General features: G+C 39.8%; 1 protein-coding gene across 1 annotated transcript; it reads left to right on the top strand.

Moving 5' to 3' along the window:
* Positions 1-305: 305 nt before the first annotated feature.
* TMF1 (TATA element modulatory factor 1) lies at positions 306-18990 on the top strand. Its single transcript, XM_062008164.1, has 17 exons — positions 306-585; positions 3054-4294; positions 6010-6113; positions 6954-7080; positions 7946-8051; positions 8682-8824; positions 9375-9541; positions 9720-9876; positions 10344-10436; positions 11057-11213; positions 11886-12078; positions 12371-12440; positions 12525-12617; positions 13678-13788; positions 14422-14568; positions 15014-15139; positions 16010-18990. Exons 1-17 carry the CDS (start codon positions 444-446, stop codon positions 16151-16153), a joined length of 3321 nt encoding a protein of 1106 aa, XP_061864148.1. The 5' UTR covers positions 306-443; the 3' UTR covers positions 16154-18990.
* Positions 18991-19615: the final 625 nt, after the last annotated feature.

Genomic DNA, 19615 nt, shown 5'->3' with positions numbered 1-19615 from the left:
ATTTTTAACAACTGCCCGTTTAGGAAGTTACGCAGTGGGACTTTAAACAGCAAGTTGAGGCGCTCATGTTCAGAGGCGCTTACACTTGCATCGTTATTTACGTCTGGAAGTGTCGGCACGACAGAAGGGAGGCAGCCGTGGCCGGCGGCGAGGCGGAAGGGGAGGCGCGGGCGGCCGCCGTGGCCGCTGCCGGGGCGGAAGCCCGTCCCTCGCCCCCGCTCTGACGCGTGCGGGGGCCCTGCGGCTGCGCGCAGGCTTGTTTGCGACGTGGAGCGCGGCGGCGCGCAGGCGCGGGGCTGCCGTTCTCCAGCGCCGAGCCCAGCTCGAGGCCGCCGGCTCCGCCGCCGCCGGGGCGCGGGCTCTGAGGGCGGGCGGCTCCCCTTGCGCCTCAGCGCTTGTGGCCCGGTGCCGCCGCCCCCCCGCGGGACCGGGCGTCACGGAGGATGAGCTGGTTCAACGCCTCGCAGCTGTCCAGCTTCGCCAAGCAGGCGCTGTCGCAGGCCCAGAAGTCCATCGACCGAGTGCTGGACATCCAGGCCGAGGAGGGGCCCTGGCCTGACGCCGTCATCCCCGACTATGGTGACGGTAAGCGGGGGTGATTGCGGGCGGCTCTCCCGTGCTCCCAGCCCCCGCCTGAGGCGGGCTGAACCGCCTCGCCTCACGGCCTCCTGCCCGGCCCTCGCAGTGGGGCTGGCCGTGGTGACGCTTTCCCTTCACCCTCCTCTGTCCCCGTTTTCTGTCTCTCTTCGTAACCTGGCTCGGGGAGTTCACTTGTGGAAGTGCAGCCTGCCCACCACGTCCAAACTCGTTCTCCAGTGCCTGTGGTACTTCTTGTTCCCGCCCGTCCAGGTGGGGGAGAGTTAAGCCTGACAGAAAGTGTCAGCAGCACACGCCATGCCAGGGGTACCACCACACTTCAGACCCCATCTCTTCAAGGCCTGATTTGTTTTTCTTTATCCGAGGCACTGATCAGTGATGAAAACGGCTCAGTCAATAAAAAAGGGGAAATTATATTCTTTCAGAGACAAATATGAATTAGCTTTTTGTGTCAGGAAGAGTGGAATAGAAGCCGAAAGTCTAGTCCGTGTAAACCCAGTGAAGTTTCTACACTTGGTGGTGTGAAGTTCATCCAAAGTCTGCCAGAAGCAATGTGTTGGTGGAAAAAAATGTCACGGCTTGGTTATGAAGAAGTGTCTGCCTTGTATGTATGCTAATGTAGAGACTGAGTGATCAGTCCTTAATTGCTGTATGGAAATAGGAAAAATAAGGAGTCCTTGTAGGGAAAAGAAGTTTCTATAAACAATACTTGAAAGATAAGAATGAAGAAAGAAAATAATGGGAAACTAAATTAATCTGCAGCCAGTGTCGTTACTGCAACTAGATCTAGAAGAGATGTATGTATTCGTGGCAGGAGGTTATTTCCAGGTACGCCCACAATAGAGTTACACCTATGAAAACAGAAAGCTGTAACAAATGAAAGTGTTTGCTAGGTTTGCTCAGCAAAGCCTAGGGTCACTTTTCCCTATCTTCATCACTTTGTGGGAGCAGGGGCTCGACAATCACTTACATAGTCCACTGTTGTCTGAAATTACAGGAATTGTTTATAGAAGACTTTGTCATGCTTAAGTTTCTTAAAACTTTAGACTCATCCAAATTGGTTTTGAGTTTATATCTTTATAGTAGGTCTGTAATTCATAAGGAAAAGGGCGAATATCGGTGTTTTTCAGGGAACACACTCGTATTTGTTTTTAAAAGTCAAAATATTTTCTGGATGATGCAGTTTACTCACAGGGCTCTTTCTGAAGCTATTGAATCATGGACAAGTTAGTAATAAATCAGATGTTTGTACTACTTTTGGCAACAAGGGTAGTAATTATCTGAATGTGAAAGTTTGAGGCCAAGAGCTATCAACAGTTTCTGAAAGTGGTAATCTGCTGTAAATGTTAGAACTTGGTGTTTTTTAATGGAAGCTGCTGTATAAAAAGAGCTTGTTTTTAAGTAGCCTGAAAAGCTACATAACCAAATTATATTTTGGGTGCAAAATCAAATTGGATATTTATGGGGTTTTTTTCCTTACTTGAAATGTCACTGAAATTTGATGCTGAAATTCTTCTTTTTCTTGCTGCTGATAAGCCCTGGAAAACCTGCAAGAAGGACAATAAGAAGTATTGTTGACATTGTTTTAGGGCAACTTCTGAACTAATCAGTTCAGTATTTCTCCACAGAAGAAGAAAGCTATTACTTTAGAGCTGCTGGCACTGCATGTTGTCAGCTTCATGCTGTTGCTTGGTCTGAGAGGAAAATAAAGCTGTCACAAACTAGAAGGGGACAAAGCCTTCTTACAGTGTAAATTCTGCAGCTATTTAAAGCTTTTCCCCCTTATTTTCTGTAATGATGTGTGAAGTGTTTGTGTGCTACTGGCAGATAACTTTCAGGACCTTATCGTTGTTTGATCCTTTTGTAATCTGTGTAGTTCTCTACTTTTAAGCTGTGGTTGTTCAGATTGTTTTGCTTAGCCTCCTCTCACTATAGGAAGCAGGAGCCTACCTTCCCTTTTGCTTGTTCCCTTTGCAAAGGAAATGCTTGCTTTTTGTCCCAAAGAGGTTTCAGGCTTGCCCTTACAACTTTCAGAAGGCAGTGACATCTCAGACATTGCTCTTCATCTTTCTGAAAATCTCACCCTTTGATTTTGTGATGTAATTTGTGTGTCATTCCTTTCTTCTGCCTTTGCAGAAAGTTTAATAGTGAGGTTGCAAGTTGGTTCCATTCAGGTACTTTCTAGAAGTGTCTGTGTCCACCTGAATTCTTAGAATTACTCCACATCTCTCTTAAGCTCCTTTTGCTTTGTCTAAAAATCAACTCTAAGGTTTGTAATGAAGTAGTAACTAAAATCTATTCTTGTATTAGGTGATGCTGAGTGAATATAATACATGATCACAAAGTTATATGATACTGAAAACATCTTCTGAATTATTGCATCTAATAAGAGAAAGACTGACAAAACAAAACATTTTAAGTGTTCTCGGCCTATATCTTTTTTTTTCTTGTTTTAGGAACAAATTCTCTCATAAGTGGAGGATGGGATACATCTTCCTGGGGCTTAAGTTCAAATACAGAGCCACAGAATCAGCCAGCGTCACCGACAGCAATCACTAAGCCAGTGAGGAGGACGGTAGTAGATGAATCTGAAAACTTCTTCAGTGCCTTTCTCTCTCCGACAGACGTTCAGAGCATACAGAAAAATCCAGTGGTGTCCAAACCTCCAGCCAAATCACAGCGACCCAAAGAGGAGGTAAAAAGCACTTTAAAGGAGTCTCAACCCCCCAGTCAGCTGGAAGTGTCGGTGACGACAGAGGCAGAAGTGAAGGATTCCTCTGTAGCTGGCCTGGTGGACTTGAAAAACCTTGATATTCCCAAGGAGAAACTAGAAGCTAATTCTGTGCTAGTATCTAATACCAAGCATGAAGAAAGCACAGATGAAGTTACTGACAAAAAGGTGTCTGCTCTAAATTTGGAAATACCTGAAGATGCTCTTAATGAAAAGAACAGTGCAGGAGGGGAAGGAGCAGGGGGTGCACCAGGCAGTGCTTCACAGCCTTCTAATGCAGGTACAAAAGACTTGGGTTTGGAAACTAAAGAGCGAAAGACTGAGGACAGGCAAAGCAATACACCATCACCTCCAATTAGCACTTTCTCCTCGGGGACATCCACAACTAGTGATATTGAAGTTTTAGACCATGAAAGTGTAATAAGTGAGAGCTCAGTAAGTTCAAGACAAGAAACAGCAGATTCAAAATCCAGTCTTCACCTAATGCAAACGTCATTTCAGCTTTTATCTACGTCTGCCTGTGCAGATTATAATCGCTTGGATGACTTTCAAAAAATGACTGAAAGCTGCTGCTCCTCTGATGCTTTTGAAAGAATTGATTCATTTAGTGTACAGTCTTTAGATAGTAGAAGTGTAAGTGAAATAAACTCAGATGATGAACTGTCAGGTAGAGCTTCTGCTTCGGTGTCTGTCGCTGTCAGCCCTTCTGTGCCAAAGACAGAAATGGTTGATGCCCTGAAAAATCAATCTGAAAATTTGAGTGATGCTCCTATTTTACATGCTGAGGAAGCTGAGATGGAAGAGAGTGGGAGAAGTGCAACCCCGGTGAATTCTGAGCAACCAGATGTTTTGGTTGCTACTGTGCAAACTGCTGAAGAACAGGTTGTGAAAGGGGAGACCGAGCCACAGCAGGATGCTGTTGAGAAGTTGTTAGAAGAGGACACTGAAAAGCAAGAGCTTAAGAAGGTAACTGTAAAAGGCTTTTAACAAACACAGCCTTTGCTTACATATGGAACTCCTATTTCCTTATGTAGTTATTGTCTTCAATTAATAGGAATTAATTGATGCTCAACTACTTTACCTTGTAGAAAACTGTCCTTGATGTGCACTGGAAGAATACTGGTGAAATTTCTGGTCAAGTAGTTTTAGATTTCACCTAACCTACACAGTTAGTGTGAACTGTGAGTAGTGCTAACAAACAGGAAGCTTTGAGAAGTCAAATGTGTTAATTGAAATTATTGGTGTAGTTATTCCTCGAAGTATTCTGATTTCAATTATGGCACTACTAAAGTGTTCAGCAGTAATGGAGATAATATTTTGCAAGGCTTTTTTTCCTACCGACTTACAAAACTGTCAAAATTTTGTTACGTTCTAGGAGCATGATTTGTGTTCTTTAAGGATAGCAGTAGTTTGTGTAAGTCAGTCATAAATCAGTGGGGTTTTTAGCAGAAGTAATCTTAACTTTTAAAAAAAGGTGCATTAGGCTTTTTCTTGAAGAAGATAAGCATAGGTATGAATAGTGCATAGATTAAAACAAATTTATATGGCTAGTTTAGATAGAAAGAATGACTAGAAATGTGACCAAGTCAAATATTCAAGTGTATGGAAGACAGGAGCTTTGAACCAGCATGTTCTGTCCAGTTCTACCATTGCATTGTGTGCACTTGTTTCCATTTCTCTGACCACCTTCCCATCCCTCTATTCTTGTTTTTAGTTTCTGAGCTCCTTTGACATGTTTTTTGCTCTGTTTCTTTGCATTTTGCTTTGCTCATAGTCTCCATGCCTAATAAATAACATAAGAGCCCTGCTCATGGTGTTGCCCTCTAGGCATGTTTGCAGTACTGATGCTGTTTCTGATAGTAGCATGGCAAAAGCAATGGCTTATGGGAAAAAGCTCAGTGTAACCTGTGCTTGAAGGAAAGCATTTTTTTTTGTACAATGTACAGAATGTCAATGTGAATTCCATAGGGAACTCCAAAGCTGTGGACTGTTACCCAGAAGTTTTCTTCACTTAAATGGTTGTACATTGTGGAAACAGTGGTAATGGACCATAACAAATTTTGTCTTTCATTGGCCATATTGAGCTACACTTACAGAGTCTGTCTCATTTGTTGATATTTGCATATATGTTTCTGTTATTTCTCTATATTTAGCTTCCCAGTATCTGATATTAAGAAATTCAATTGTTGACATGAGCTAAGAGCTCTTGGTCCTACCTGAAAGTTTTCTTCCCTCATCTACTGCTGTTTTGCTGCTTTGTGCTAACATCTCAAAGAAGAAACCTTTAAGTGCAGATTACTGTGGCTCTGTAAAGAGTGGTATAAGGAGCACTGGGAGTCTGCATGGTTCATTATAGCTGGTGTTGGATAGGTTATCACTTCTGTTTAAAACTCCATTTATAATTAGATTTAACTGTTGATGATTTTGATGAGAAACTTAGCTGAGCCTCATGCTTCCTTAGTGGGATTTCTACACTTGTAGAAAACAAATGTTTTTTGTGTCTAAATATTGCTAATTCTAAATTAATGTGGCAGAAACATGGAAATCTTCACTGAGTTTTCAACTCCTAAAGACATTGACAAGTTCAGCTTTAAATAGTGGGGGGGAAAAGGGGAAGCCTGCCCCTCTTGTGTTTTAATTGTCCTGTTCATCTGATCTTTATCTGTAAAAACATTGTCCAGATGATTGATTCATTAACTGAGAAACTGGAGAAGAGGGAAATACAGTTATTAAGTACTAGTAAAGAAAAGGCTCGCCTGGAAGAAGCTTATGATAACCTAAAAGAGTAAGTATGAACATATACACAGTAGTGGGTGTAACTGTCACTTTGCTATAATAACATCAGTAGACAATGTCATAAAACAAGTAGCTTTATAACTAGAGCAAAGGCCACAAGAGATGTGCACTGTTTGGGAAAGGTTGAAATGATGATTGCATGTCCTGTCTTTTGTTAAAGACACGTTATTTCTTGGGGCCAAAATCTCTTAGAAAGAGGCTGGTGAAAGATTTTTCAGTAAGTAAGCAGTACAAATGACAAGCAGATGTGTGGAATCAGACTTGGTTGTTGTTAAAGGTCTGGATTCAGCTATTAGAGGAAACTGACTTTTCTGATCCAGGGCGATGAACCTAATTTACCAAATAATGAGCCGACTAAAATGTAGGCACTGAAAGTGTGGTAGAAGAGCTGGTTGTAGGGAAAAATCTGAATTCATGATTTAATTCAGTTAAATGAAAAAGAAATGTTGGATTTACCAATTTACTCATCAAATATGTTCAAAAATTTACAGATTGTGTGTTATTTAATAACTAAATTGATTTTATCTTAAAAATACATTTGACCATTTGCTCTATATATGACAACAGACTATGTTTAATCAGAAACAACTTGACTAAGGGGCAAAACATTGAAGGTAAATCAAGCATTTCATTGTGTTCATGGGTAGATTACTGAATTAATAAAGATCTTTGATCAGTACCTTTAATATGTAGGTTTATTAACTTCTGGTTAACATGTAAAATAAAAAAAGCCAAAATAGTTTCAAAGCATTTAAGACAACCTGTTAACAAAGTACTTGTAATGCCCCATAACTGTGCAACTGTTCTGAAATGTTCATGTTACACGTAGTGAAATGTTTAGAATGAAAGAAGAGAGCAGTAGCCTTTCATCTCTTAAAGAGGAGTTTGCTCAGCGGATTGGGGATGCTGAAAAGAAGCTCCAGCTAGCCTGCAAAGAAAGAGATGCAGCTAAAAAGGTAATTTAGCTTTTTGGTGAAATTAATGCTTATTATTGTAGAACACAAGTAAATTTCTTGAGGCAAACTTATAAAAATTACTTCAGGGAAATGCACGAGACTGACAGGTGCTATCTCATGGTATTAGTCACCAGCATAAGCTGATTATGTCCTTGTGTTAACACAAGCATTCTTACAGCCGTGATGTGAACAAAGTTAAGGAACTCATTTAGGTTAAAGTTAGTCTAATTTGGAAAGAAGTTCAACATCTGCCTTCATTTACCTTGTACCCATATGTGCATTTGCCTTGGTGTGGGGGAGAAGAACTAGTAGTAAAATTAATACATCATGATGAATTGGTTTAGAATGAGCAACAAAGTGTGTAGCAACAACATTTATGGACTTTATATGTTCTTGAGCTGATAGCACAGCATTATGTTTCTCTAGTTTATTGCTAGCCTGCAAAAAGTAAATCTGTAACAGGAAAAAATATTTTCACAGTTGTTTTTTCACTGTGAGTGAGTTGAAATAGAAAAATCATCTGATGCCTGTGTATGTAAGTTTGTTTTCACTGTATTGCAAAAGTACTTACTATATTGCAAAAGTTTAAAGCTTAGAAAGTGAAATGGAAGGAGTTGGAACAAATTGTGGAGAGAATTTATGGAGTCTCAGTCCTTGGTTGTTCTTAAAACATAGTGTGCTAATGCTGTGAGCAGTCTGAATTGATCAGGTAATCCTCATAGTTCCCTTCCAACCAAAATGGTTTTCAAAGAAAAGCCTTTTGAATGGAAGGGAAGAAGAAAAAGATGATCTGTGTAAGTTACTGTGCATTTTCCCCTAAATATATTTCAATAAATAATCCTATGTACTCTATCCTATTATTAAGGAAGTAAAAACTGTTAAGGAAGAATTGGCCACTAGACTTAATACCAATGAAACTGCTGATTTACTGAAAGAAAAAGAAGAGCAAATCAAAGGATTAATGGAAGAAGGTGAGAATAATGTTTTTGTAATGCTGAACATTTGTAGAATGATTTGAAATGCAGTGCCTTCACATATGAGCCTCCATTACGTGGAAAAAAGATGTCATTTGAAGGAAGTTGGATGGTTCAAACATTTAGAAACATTTCAGTAATAGAAAATAGCAACAGGAGGGATCAGTGAAGTACAGATGGCTAGAGGGGTGCTTTCTGCAGTACTCATTAAAAGCTGTTGTGAAGTAAAACCAGCGTGTAGTGCAATGCTCCATGTTCCATGCAGCAGAAATCTAACTAGGACATTGTTCAAGGCATTTCTACAGTCATTTCCTTACTGTGTTTAAATTTTGGGAGTACGATATGATTACTAAACAAACACTCCATTTGTTTGGGGCTTTTTTTCTGATATGAGGAGCTCGTTTGCTTTACTTTGAAAGCCTTTCCCTGCCTGTCCTATCTCACTATTGCTTAGTGTAGCAAGGTCATCTGAGGTGAAGGTATATTTAAAACTCAAGAACTTGTATGTGTATTTCTACTCATATTTGATTGTTGCTTTAATGGGACTGAAGAGTGGGGGAAGGTGTGAATAGAGTGTTCATAGAGTAACAGCTTTATGCACTAGCTTTATGTTCATTTTCCTCACAGGAGAAAAGCTTTCCAAACAGCAGCTGCACAATTCTAACATTATTAAGAAATTGAGAGCCAAAGAGAAAGAGAGAGAAAATACTAACACAAAACAGAACAAAAAGATCAAGGAATTGGAAGAGGAGTTGCAACATTTAAAACAGGTGAGGAAATTTGTTTTTAAGCTTTTTATGTGAGCTGCACAGTAGCCTTTTGGGAAGGGTGTAGATTGACACTTTTTTTCTCTTCTGGGAGACTTCTCTGTTTCATATTATTGGAAGTCTGAGTTGTGATTTCTGTGTGTGTTCTCAGAAGAGTTTAAAACAGCATCCAGGTGTCTTTCCATCTGCTTGTTTGCGCTTGCACTGCTGGTGATCAGATGGGATCACCAAATTGCCTTTCTACAGATTTTAGTTGGGAAAGCTGTACTAGCAAACTTTGGGCAGGTTTTTGTTTGGTTAGTGATTGAATCAAGACCTTAACAAACAGCAGACCCAGTATTATATGAAGTATGTGAAACTGTGGTGAAGAGGAGCCTCCTCCTCTGGGGAAGATGAGGGAGCAAATCCTCTTTTGATCAAGTGTTACATCATTTTGATGATTTTGTATAACTCCATCCTGATTTTGGTTGCCACAATTGTTATTGTCCTCAGATGATGTTGTCTACCTTGTGTACTGGGATTAGTCTCATGCTTCTTGTCTATGCTTTAATAGGTGCTTGATGGCAAGGAAGACCTTGAGAAGCAACATCGAGACAGCATTAAACAACTGAACAGTGTTGTAGAACGACAGGAAAAGGATCTTGCTAAACTTCAGGCAGAAGTGGAAGACCTTGAAGAACGAAACAGAAGTGTTCAGGCAGCACTGGACAGTGCATACAAGTAATCAGATAGTTATGTGCCTGTTTTCAGCCATACGTTCAGCTTCTGTGCCTATTTCTTGTGCAATGCTTGTGAAATGTTAATACATAACAAAGCTATTTGCGAAGTCACTATTAGTGCTGTAGAAACTGTAAATGCATTGTTGCTTTTTGGGGTGTTTCTTTTTTCTTCTCCTCAGGGAACTTGCAGATCTTCATAAAGCTAATGCTACAAAGGACAGTGAGGCACAAGAAGCAGCCTTAAGTCGGGAAATGAAGGCAAAAGAAGAGCTCGGGTTAGCTCTGGAGAAGGCCCAGGATGAGGCTCGACAGCAACAAGAAGCTTTGGCAATTCAGGTGAGTCTTAAGTTGCAGTGAATAAAACTTCTTTGTCAAGTGAATGTACTGGAATGGTGTGTGTCTCCAACGTGACAAACCAGATGCAATGTGAGGTGGGAGATGGTTTTGCGTACTTAGCAAATACCTAGTGGATTTTTCTCCTGTGAACTTGTTTAGTGCTAAGCTTTAAAACAATAAATTTGTTAAAAATTACTTTACTTATCTGCATGAAATGACTTTGACAGTCTCTGTCTTAAGTGTGTAGTGCTCTTGCCATGATGCAAAGTTCAAGAAATGTAGTTGGACAGAATTTTCAGTGATGGATAAATCAGTGTGGCTGTTTGTGTGCATGCAAAACTTAAGCCTTCAGCTTGTAAACAGACCTGCCCTGTCTAATGGTGTTTGAAAATGGTACAGGGCTGCAGGAAGGAGTAGTTAGTACCATAACTTTTGGCAAGAGGTGAGTGACAATGTTGTTTCTTTAGGTAGCAGACTTGAGGCTCACGCTGCAACGTGCTGAACAGCAGGCAGCAAGAAAAGAAGACTACTTACGCCAGGAGATCAGTGAACTACAGCAGGTACTGTAGCAGCTAGATGATGCCAAATTGCAGATACAAAGAGGGCTTCTAAAAACTGAAAATTAAATGTTGTCATGACATTAATAACCTGAAAGAAGCTTTGTTTTCCTAGCTACCTGTGGTATTTCTCCTGTGTAGAGCAGTAATAACAATATTAAAGGAAGTAGTTTTTTTAATCACATCTGGAAAAAGAAGTATTTTTTATACCTTTTAAATAGAAGACTGTCCTTTTTGTAGAAGACAAAGTACAGCCATTAAGTTTGTTATAGTCCTCTGAAATTGCTAGCAAATACCTTGTGATTGTTCAACTGCTTCTTAAGAATGTATTTATCTTCTAGACCTTAAGAACAATAGATTGTTGCCAAAATGTTTAAAAGGATGTCCAGAGGGCTGAATGTTTCTGGGCCATTGCTCTGTCATGGATCTAAAGTCTTAAGCTTCTGTCTTGGAGTTTCCCACTTGGCTGCGAGTTTGAACACAGGAGGTTTAGAATGTAAAGCAACTACGAATGTAAAGCTAAACTGTAGCTAAAGCTAAACTGTGGCTAACTGAATTCTGGATCAATCTTTCAATCCATCCTGTGACTTTAAAGCTTAATGATATTTCATTTGTGATTTCAGAGACTTCAAGAAGCAGAAAGCCGGAACCAAGAACTAAGCCAAAGTGTTACGTCTGCTACACGGCCGCTCCTCCGGCAGATAGAAAATCTGCAAGCCACCCTGGGAGCACAAACCTCTGCGTGGGAAAAACTGGAAAAGAACCTTTCTGATAGACTTGGTAGGATGTTTTTAGCTTTTAATGAGCTGTGAGTCTCTTGTTGAAGATGGATGATAGCTAGAGGCAAATGAAAAGGGTTTGACAGTTGCCCAAAGCTTAAATGGTAGGTCAGGAGAGATGAGCATAAAACAGTTTCCTGCAAGGAAATGGTGTGTGGGGTATTCTGCCAAGGTTCTTGGACAAGTAATTCACTGGTTGTAAGACAGAGATGTCAAAGTGTACATGTCCTCACAGCATCTAGAGGAAGGAGACAACTGAAAATATACCAGCATTTCCAGTTATCAAGCCTGCTACTTAGATTCCACAGCGTAAAGGTTGAGTTCCTTTCCTTACCGAACTGCATAGGTAATGAGATGTATATTTGTTGATACATCACTAATCTATTATTGTAAATGAAAAATGCATAAAATGCCCAAAGAAATTACTTTCTGGAGTCAATTTGTAGTTGCATATTGCATTCTGAGAGAGTATGAAGTGTTGTTCTGCATTGCTTTGATCTGTATGAAGGAAGATGTTTAACTTCATAACAGAAAACAGGGTTTTTTTCAAAAGAAAAAGCAGTTGCATGTAAAAAGAATCTCAGATTCCATTTTGATGCATAAATAGAATGCCCATATTATAAATATTTGGTCCAAAAAGTTAAATTTCATGTTTTTCTTTACTTAATATTAGGTGAGTCTCAAACTCTTCTAGCAGCAGCTGCTGAGAGGGAACGGGCTGCTACAGAGGAACTTCTTTCTTATAAAGTTCAGATGTCTTCTACTGAATCCCAGAACAGTCTTTTAAGGCAAGAAAATACACGCCTTCAGACTCAGCTGGAAGTGGAAAGAAACAGATTGAAGAAAATGGAAAATGAAAACAGTAGGTGAGTTGCATTTTTGCTCTTAAAAGTTGTAGTGGAGTAAGATCTCTTGTGTAACCCTCTGCAGCAGATTTCTTTGCAAGTGGGAAAACCTGGTTCTTTTCAGTGTTGATACAACTATGCAAAACATTACCCAAGTTAAGGATATTTTGTTTCCTGCTAAAGATTGAGGTGTGTTACTGTTATAATGTATCAAAGCCTTGAAGCTGTGTTGGTTTTAAAAGCATATGAATCTAATGTAAACACAGAATACTTATTTACTGAATTTCCCTATTTCTTTCTTTCCTCATTGTAGATATGAGGTTGAACTAGAAGGGCTCAAAGATGAGTATGCAAAAACCTTGGAAGATGCAAAGAAAGAAAAGGTATTGTCTACTTTAGCTTTAATCTCTATTATTGTTGAAGTCTCAGCTAGCAGGAGATTAATACCGTGTGGGTTTTTTTTGTAGACACTGCTGGCTACTCAGTTAGAAATGGAGAAAATGAAAGTTGAGCAGGAAAGAAAGAAGGCAATCTTTGTGCAAGAGGCAGCAAAGGAGAAGGTACCAAATCCTAACGTTTCTGTTCAGTCTTACCTGTACTATCACTCTGGTAGATATGTAGAACTGGACTGTTGCAAGTAACAGAGTGGACTTAGAGCAGTACAGAGTTATACTGTCAGCCTAAAAGTTAAGGTCTTGGCTTTCCCTTCATTGTAACTTCCTTCTGTGGACAGTGAAGTAAGTGCTTGTGTTACACTCGCAGAAATGAGTCTTGAGAATAGACTATTTAACCTGAAAAGAGAGAAAATCTGGATAGTGATTGGTTTGATCTTCAATTTATTTTTTAACACTCTTGGAGTCTTTTTCATCTCAAGCTACATTTTTTTCCTTTGCTCTGACTGCTACATTGGTTCCATAGAGTTCCTGGTTTGCATTTCACATGACTGTGTGTCGTGTGCTATGTGCTATGTGCTTTCCAGCTTGAATTACAGAACAGTCCTCAATCAATAATTTGAATACTGCTAATTAGTGGCTGGTACTCAAGTAAAACTGTTTCTATTGCTGATTTCTGTTTCTCACCATCTCCAGTTCTAAAATCCAAGTGCTTCCTCCTTCAGAGGTTAGCATAGTTTCAGATGCTGCCTATAAAGAGAGGTCAGTCTGTTTGGAAGGTTTGTCAGTAAGGTATTGGCATGTGAGACATCTCGGAGTTTAATACATACACTTCATTTTTTAAAAAGTATTAACATACTTTCTAAAAAGAGACTTACTTCTGGGTTTGGGGTGTACTTCCTCTGATGCATTTGACATACAAAACTGCCTCTGAATCTCCTTTGGCTAATTGAAAGAGAAATTGTTTTGGTGCAATTTGCAGCTTCTGTCTTCATTTGCTGAAGAGTCTGAAGATTTGAGCATAGGCTTAGAAGGGTTATTGGCACAGAGATTCTTTATTGTTGAACTTTCCTATGTTTTAGGGATGGGAAAATGTCATCAGTCACATTTTGTTCTATAGTTATTGGTGGAAAAGGGCAATCTGTTCTTTGCAGAATCTTTCTTTCAGCATCTTGGAAACGTTTTTCTTTAACTGGTCATGTTGTGTGGGATTTCTTTTTTTCTTAAGGATCGAAAGTCATTTACAGTGGAAACTGTTTCAAGTACTCCAACTATCTCACGCTCTAGTTCCATAAGTGGAGTTGATATGGCAGGTCTTCAGACATCTTTCCTCTCACAGGTATCAAATATCAGTTCTATTGGCTTTTGGTTTGGGACAGACTGCTTTTTTCCCTTTTAAAAAAATCTTATTAATGTAGAAAAAGTCTCTTTAAGAGTATATTTGCCTTAGATTTGGCAGTTCCTATGCAGAAATGTCTAAAAGCTGCTCATCAGCCATCTGTAATTGTAAAATATCTGTGAAAGACAGTGTGAACTTAAAAATTTTATTGCTGAGTAATAGCTGAATGTATTGGTGCTGAGTTCACCTGTCTAATTTCACCTAGAACCATTGAATAACACTAGCAGGAGTCAAATTTCTGTCTTTTAACTAACAATGCTGGGTTTGGGTACAGCCCCACTCCCTAGGCAGTATCATTGACTGCTGTGGGCTGTGTGAAGTCTGCCACTTTTGCTTTCCTGTGGATATGGTTACCGATGCCCAAGGTAAATGGCAGTTGTAGAGGTGACATGAGAGCGTGCCAGAAGGGAGCTGTCTCAAGTCTTAAGCTTTTGTTTTAAAACAAGTGTTAAGCGTGGAAATGCTCGCAGTATAATTTTAGATCTTAAATGTTACAGTACTTCAGGAGAAGGAAGTTTCCAAAGGGTGTATATTTTTGTCTAATTTTAAGCTTCTCTAACCTGTTGTTTGTAGGATGATTCTCATGATCACACATTTGGACCAATAGCTACTGGTGGGAGCAATCTTTATGATGCTATAAGGATGGGAGCAGGTTCAAGTATCATTGAAAACCTTCAATCACAGCTAAAACTAAGAGAAGGAGAGATTTCACATCTACAGGTACAGTAGTTATTCTTACATAACCAAACAGCATTTACAAGGGTAAAAACTAATGCAACCAATATTATATTCAAATTTTATATCAAATATATGTGACCAATTTTATACTCGGAGTTTGGTCCCTCTCCTCACAGAAAGGTGCATTCACTCTTCCCCTTTTTAGGAGAGTTCTGTTAATCAGTATAGCTGCTGGAGGTATGTGTAGGGATGAGCAAGAGAAGGATTTGTTGCTTCTTTTTTTGTTTTGGCAAGGATCTGTCCAGAAACTGACCTTACCTGAAAAAGAACCAAACCAAACCACTGACCAGATTTGAGAAGTGAAAGTGCTTCCAGAGTTTGCAGTTTTGTAGAAAAAGCCTTAATTACTGTATCAGAGTATTTTGATACAGTGTTCTATAAATGTGAATTCTTTCCTCCTCCTAATTGTTAAAAGTGTTTACCTTAGCTGGAAATTGGAAACCTTGAGAAAACTCGATCAATAATGGCAGAAGAACTGGTTAAATTAACAAATCAAAATGATGAACTTGAAGAAAAAGTGAAGGAAATACCAAAATTACGTGCACAGTTAAAGGTGAGTGCATTTCTGTTGTAAGTCTGCTGTCAAATTGACATATTTGAGGCTTTTTTAGGAATACCCTTATCAGTTTAGGATTATATACAAATCTGTCTCTAATCATAAATGACTGAAGAGCTCTTTTGTGTTTGGTTTTGGTTAGATATAGTAGAATCTGAAAATGCCTACACCATGACTAGGTAGTGAGTTCAAAATGCAGTTGTTAGAAATGTGTACTGTGCTAAGATTGTGTATTACATCAGGGAAAGAAGACTTTTATGTTTCTCTCATGTAAGACATGTCTGGAAGTAGTCTGTCAGTAAAGGGAATGTTTTGACAAGTAACAGATTTAAGAGTTTCTTAACTCTTTTAGGCTCAGTGAGCTGATACAACTAACAGAACAAATAGTTTAATCCTCTGAATGTTTAAGAACTTAATTTGAAATGTTGGAAATAGTTTGGGAATAATTTGGGAAATGGTCATTGCTCTTGAAATGCAGAATGGTGAATTTGCCAAGGAAATATTTCCCAAACTGTGGTCATTCCTGTAGTAAAACCCAAGTGCAGTTTGCTATCAGTATTTCAGTACTTTTATAGCAGTTGAACTTCAATGTGCTTCAGTACATCCTTAGAAGGCAGAGCTAGTTCTTTGTCGTCAAGAGTCCTTTTCTTTGGAATATCTTTTTATATCTAGAGTATAAATCAAGCCATATTCAGGCAAAGCTAGAAGTATTTTTGAAGAGTTTACAATGTGCTTCGTTTTAAAGTAGTTCCACTTAGAGAAAATAATGCTACACCTATTTTTCTCTAGTAGTGTAAAACTCTGTCCTAGCAGGAACTTTCTTTTCAGTTGAAAATCAGCCAGATAAAAACCCACATGTCCTTGCAGGATTTGGATCAGAGGTACAATACAATTCTTCAGATGTATGGGGAGAAAGCGGAGGAGGCAGAAGAGCTCCGACTGGATCTTGAGGATGTGAAAAACATGTACAAGACTCAAATAGATGAACTCTTAAAACAGAGACAAAACTAATTCCTGCTGGAACTCCAGATGTTATATGATAACAGATTGTAAAGATAATTGTTTATGTACATGCTGAATTTAAATGTCTTGTAAAAAAACAACTGTATTATAGAAAGTGTGACTATATAATAGGGTTCATATGTTGACAGAAAATCAATGCTTTAAGTGTCTTCTACTGTCTGCAGTTAAATTATTTGTGCAATATTTAATAATTGTCCCTCAGTCATCCCTTTGTTTAAGTTTTTGCTAACTGGTGGGCCTTTATACTTGTAAACAGTAGCAGAAATGATGACAGTTACCTCATGAGACCACCACTGGAAGGTGAGAGTTTTACTAAAGCAGCCCTGGATGCATAAACCCTGTGTATGAAAATGCCATTGGAAGAGTTTTTCAAGTGTTTTTAATGTGAGTTTTTCTAAAATCTCATCAGTACTTTTTTCACAATGAAGCAGCAGTGCTTTGTTATCTGGACCAGAATCAGTGACTGTTTTTGTGACAGGATGATCTCCTATTTTTCCTTGTGGCATCTGAAGGTGTTAGGATGAGAATTCTCAGTTCTTGGACAAGTCAGGTTAGCCTGGCTTTTACACCAGCTCTAAGCAAAGTGTGAGACTGGTAAGAACTTATAAATTACAGCCTCTCTTGTGTATTCCTTGTGTTGTCTCCTGAGCTGTCTAAGAGCAGCTCTGCTTCTCATTCTAAATATGTTTAACTTCTCATACCACAAATCTGAACTGTTCAATATTTGTTCTAGGTTTGAATGCTGAGTTTTAACAGTAGCTCAAACAGTTCAGATGAATGCAGAAAAATGACTTGAAAAAAAATCACTTGCTGCTGCTCGTGGTTCCTTTTATATCAGTAGCAAAGTTTAGACTTCTTGCAAAATTGTACTGTGACTTAATATAGTTTCCAAGCAAGTCTCCAGTGGCTGCCAAGTATTTCTCACGCCCTTCCTTAAGCAAGATATTGGTCAAATAGCATCCACGTGGCTTCAGGCTTAGCTGCATTTTCGTTGATGTCAGAGGAAACATTTGAATGGTACCCTTGGGAATGCTGAGAATCGGCGAGAAGCTTCTTGTGCCTTCCTCTCTGCATTCCAGACAAAAATGTTTTGCTGCATCTCAGAACTGGAGCTGTGATTAAATACTTGTGTCAAATAGCAGTCAAAATCTTTGCACGTGGTACCACTGCCTCTGTGGTGAGAGGTGGTTTTCTCATCTGTGTGCATTGTAATTGGTGGTGTGGAGCTCAGATCCTGCTTGTGTATTCAGTGGCCTGAGACAGACAAGCTGTGAATGGTGAGGAATTTGCTTCTGGAGAAAAGCCTCTTGGTGATGGGACTTTTCTACAGGTGTTAGGGATTTACTCCTCACAGGGAGAACAGTGACTGAAGTTACACAGGCAAGGGTGTGTTCCTGGAAAAAAATGTTTCTGTTTGAGATTCAGACGGTTATTTTGAAGATTTCAATAAAGCCATAGAGCAAGAACACTAAAATCTGTCTTAACTCAGCATCTGTCATAGAAACTAACTGCTTTAATGAAATAAAAGACTTTTTTTTTCTGGAGGAGGTGGGAAGGAACTACCCCTCTTCCTTTGTTAGTTTCAGTTTTGGAAACCAAGGTGAAATAGTTTTTCTTCTCAACAACTGAGAGTTTAACACTTTGCCTTCGTATCGAGGCAGAGTTAGATGGTCAAAGGTTCTTTTTTAAAAGACAAACCCTCCAAAACCCCAAACTCACACTCCACATAAATCATTTGTTGGAACTTACTGATTTGATGTGTGTTAGAATTATGGTGTGCACATATTGTAAGTTCAGCTTTTGCTTTAAAAAAGGAAACATTAGGGTGGTCAAAGGTGAGAAATTCTATTCACTTTTATCAACTGAAGCAAATCAATACGTTGCTGACTTTTCACCTTTCTCCTTTTACAGTCTTGGTAGACAAATACAGCACTCTCAAGGAAAAAAAAGTCCTTTGAACTTTTATTTGGAGCTATGGCTGCCAACCCTTTTAAGGTAACACTTCCTCTGTAATATGTGAGTAGATAAATCATGCAGGGCTGACCTGCATGAGCAGCTTTGAGTCTGTCTCCACTATCCAGAGGTTTACAGGAAGAGCTGAGCTAAATGGGAAATTGTAACATGCTGTCAGCATTAACTGCTTCAGATCTGAAAGCATTTGTCAGAGATGTTTAACTTCTACAAAAGTAAATGTAAATATTGTTTTGACTGTTTCTTGGATTCTTTATTTGAATTTAGTGCAACCTTTACTGTCACATAAGAATCAGATGCCCTGCTGTGTCTTAATCATCAAAGCCTTACAATACAAAGTGGCTGTTGGAAGGTAACTAGACTTCAAAGTATTCTGGTTTGGTCATCTCTGATGTAAATCTTGTATGCTTGGTTTGAATGAACTTTAATGGCTGCTTGAACACCTTAAGTTCACTGCTATGACTGAGATTGCCTTTTCTAGGCTTTAAAGGCTTGCTGGAAGTGTACTGTGCAGCAGGGGCTCATTTCCTATTGCAAGGCCTCCCATCCCGTGAGAGGGCTAGGAGGAGGTACAGGCTATGCTGGTCCTCTGGGCACTGTGGTATGTCCTTCATGATGTTCTAAACCCTAGGGATCCATACATCAGAGAGAGGGTTAGTTCTATTAATTTTCTTGTCCTGCTATCCCTTTGTTGTAATTTATGTGCATATCTTTTACTAAGGGCTATAATGATCCTGCGTGTGAAACACGATGGGTTATCGCCCTGTGACAGTGGAACCCTTGGTTTTGGGTTGTAAAATGTGTATAAACTGTACAAAGCATGGGTCAGGGGAAAATAAAACTTTGTGCTAAGAGTGTGCTCTGCTTCTTTTTGGGAAAAGACTTTCCAACTAGTTTCATTATGAGTTCATGTGAACCCGATGGTATAAAAGGAAAATACTGAAGTTAGAAGATATATGAGGTAGTTCAAGTTAGAATTACCTGTGCCAGTTTACGGCCTGGGCTGGTGTGTGTATTTAGGCAGAAGAGGCTGGCTTATTTGTAAATGCACTGCAGTAATAGGATTAAAGATCATGTGAAAGGTAGAGTGATTTTCTTTGTTGAAGTAGTAGGCTCTCTGGGGCGCTGCACCGCCTTTCCCACCTCGGGCCCAGGGGAGCCGAGCCCTTTCCTTTGCGGACAGCAGTCGAGGCACTCGGAGTGTCATTAGTCCGTCTGCCCCTTGTCAAAGCGGGAACTGAGTAAAGGGTGAAGGACTGCAGGGTGCCAGCACAGGCGGCGGTGCGGGACTGGCCCCTGGAGCGAGGCAGGGCGTTAATTAGCTCCCTGATTGCGGATATGGCAGCTTCTGCAGGCGGGGGCGCGGTGTTGCCTCGTCGGCCCCCCTCCCCGGCCCTCCTCCTCCTGGCCAGCTCTCCCGGAGCGGCGAGGACGCCTCGAACAATGGGGTGCCCGGAGGCTGCGCTTCCTGCGGAACGG

Source organism: Colius striatus, chromosome 15 (assembly GCF_028858725.1).
Source record: "Colius striatus isolate bColStr4 chromosome 15, bColStr4.1.hap1, whole genome shotgun sequence".
NCBI classification, from domain to species: domain Eukaryota; kingdom Metazoa; phylum Chordata; class Aves; order Coliiformes; family Coliidae; genus Colius; species Colius striatus.
The sequence above is the reverse complement of the archived record's forward strand: the minus strand, read 5'-3'. Positions and strand labels throughout refer to the sequence as shown.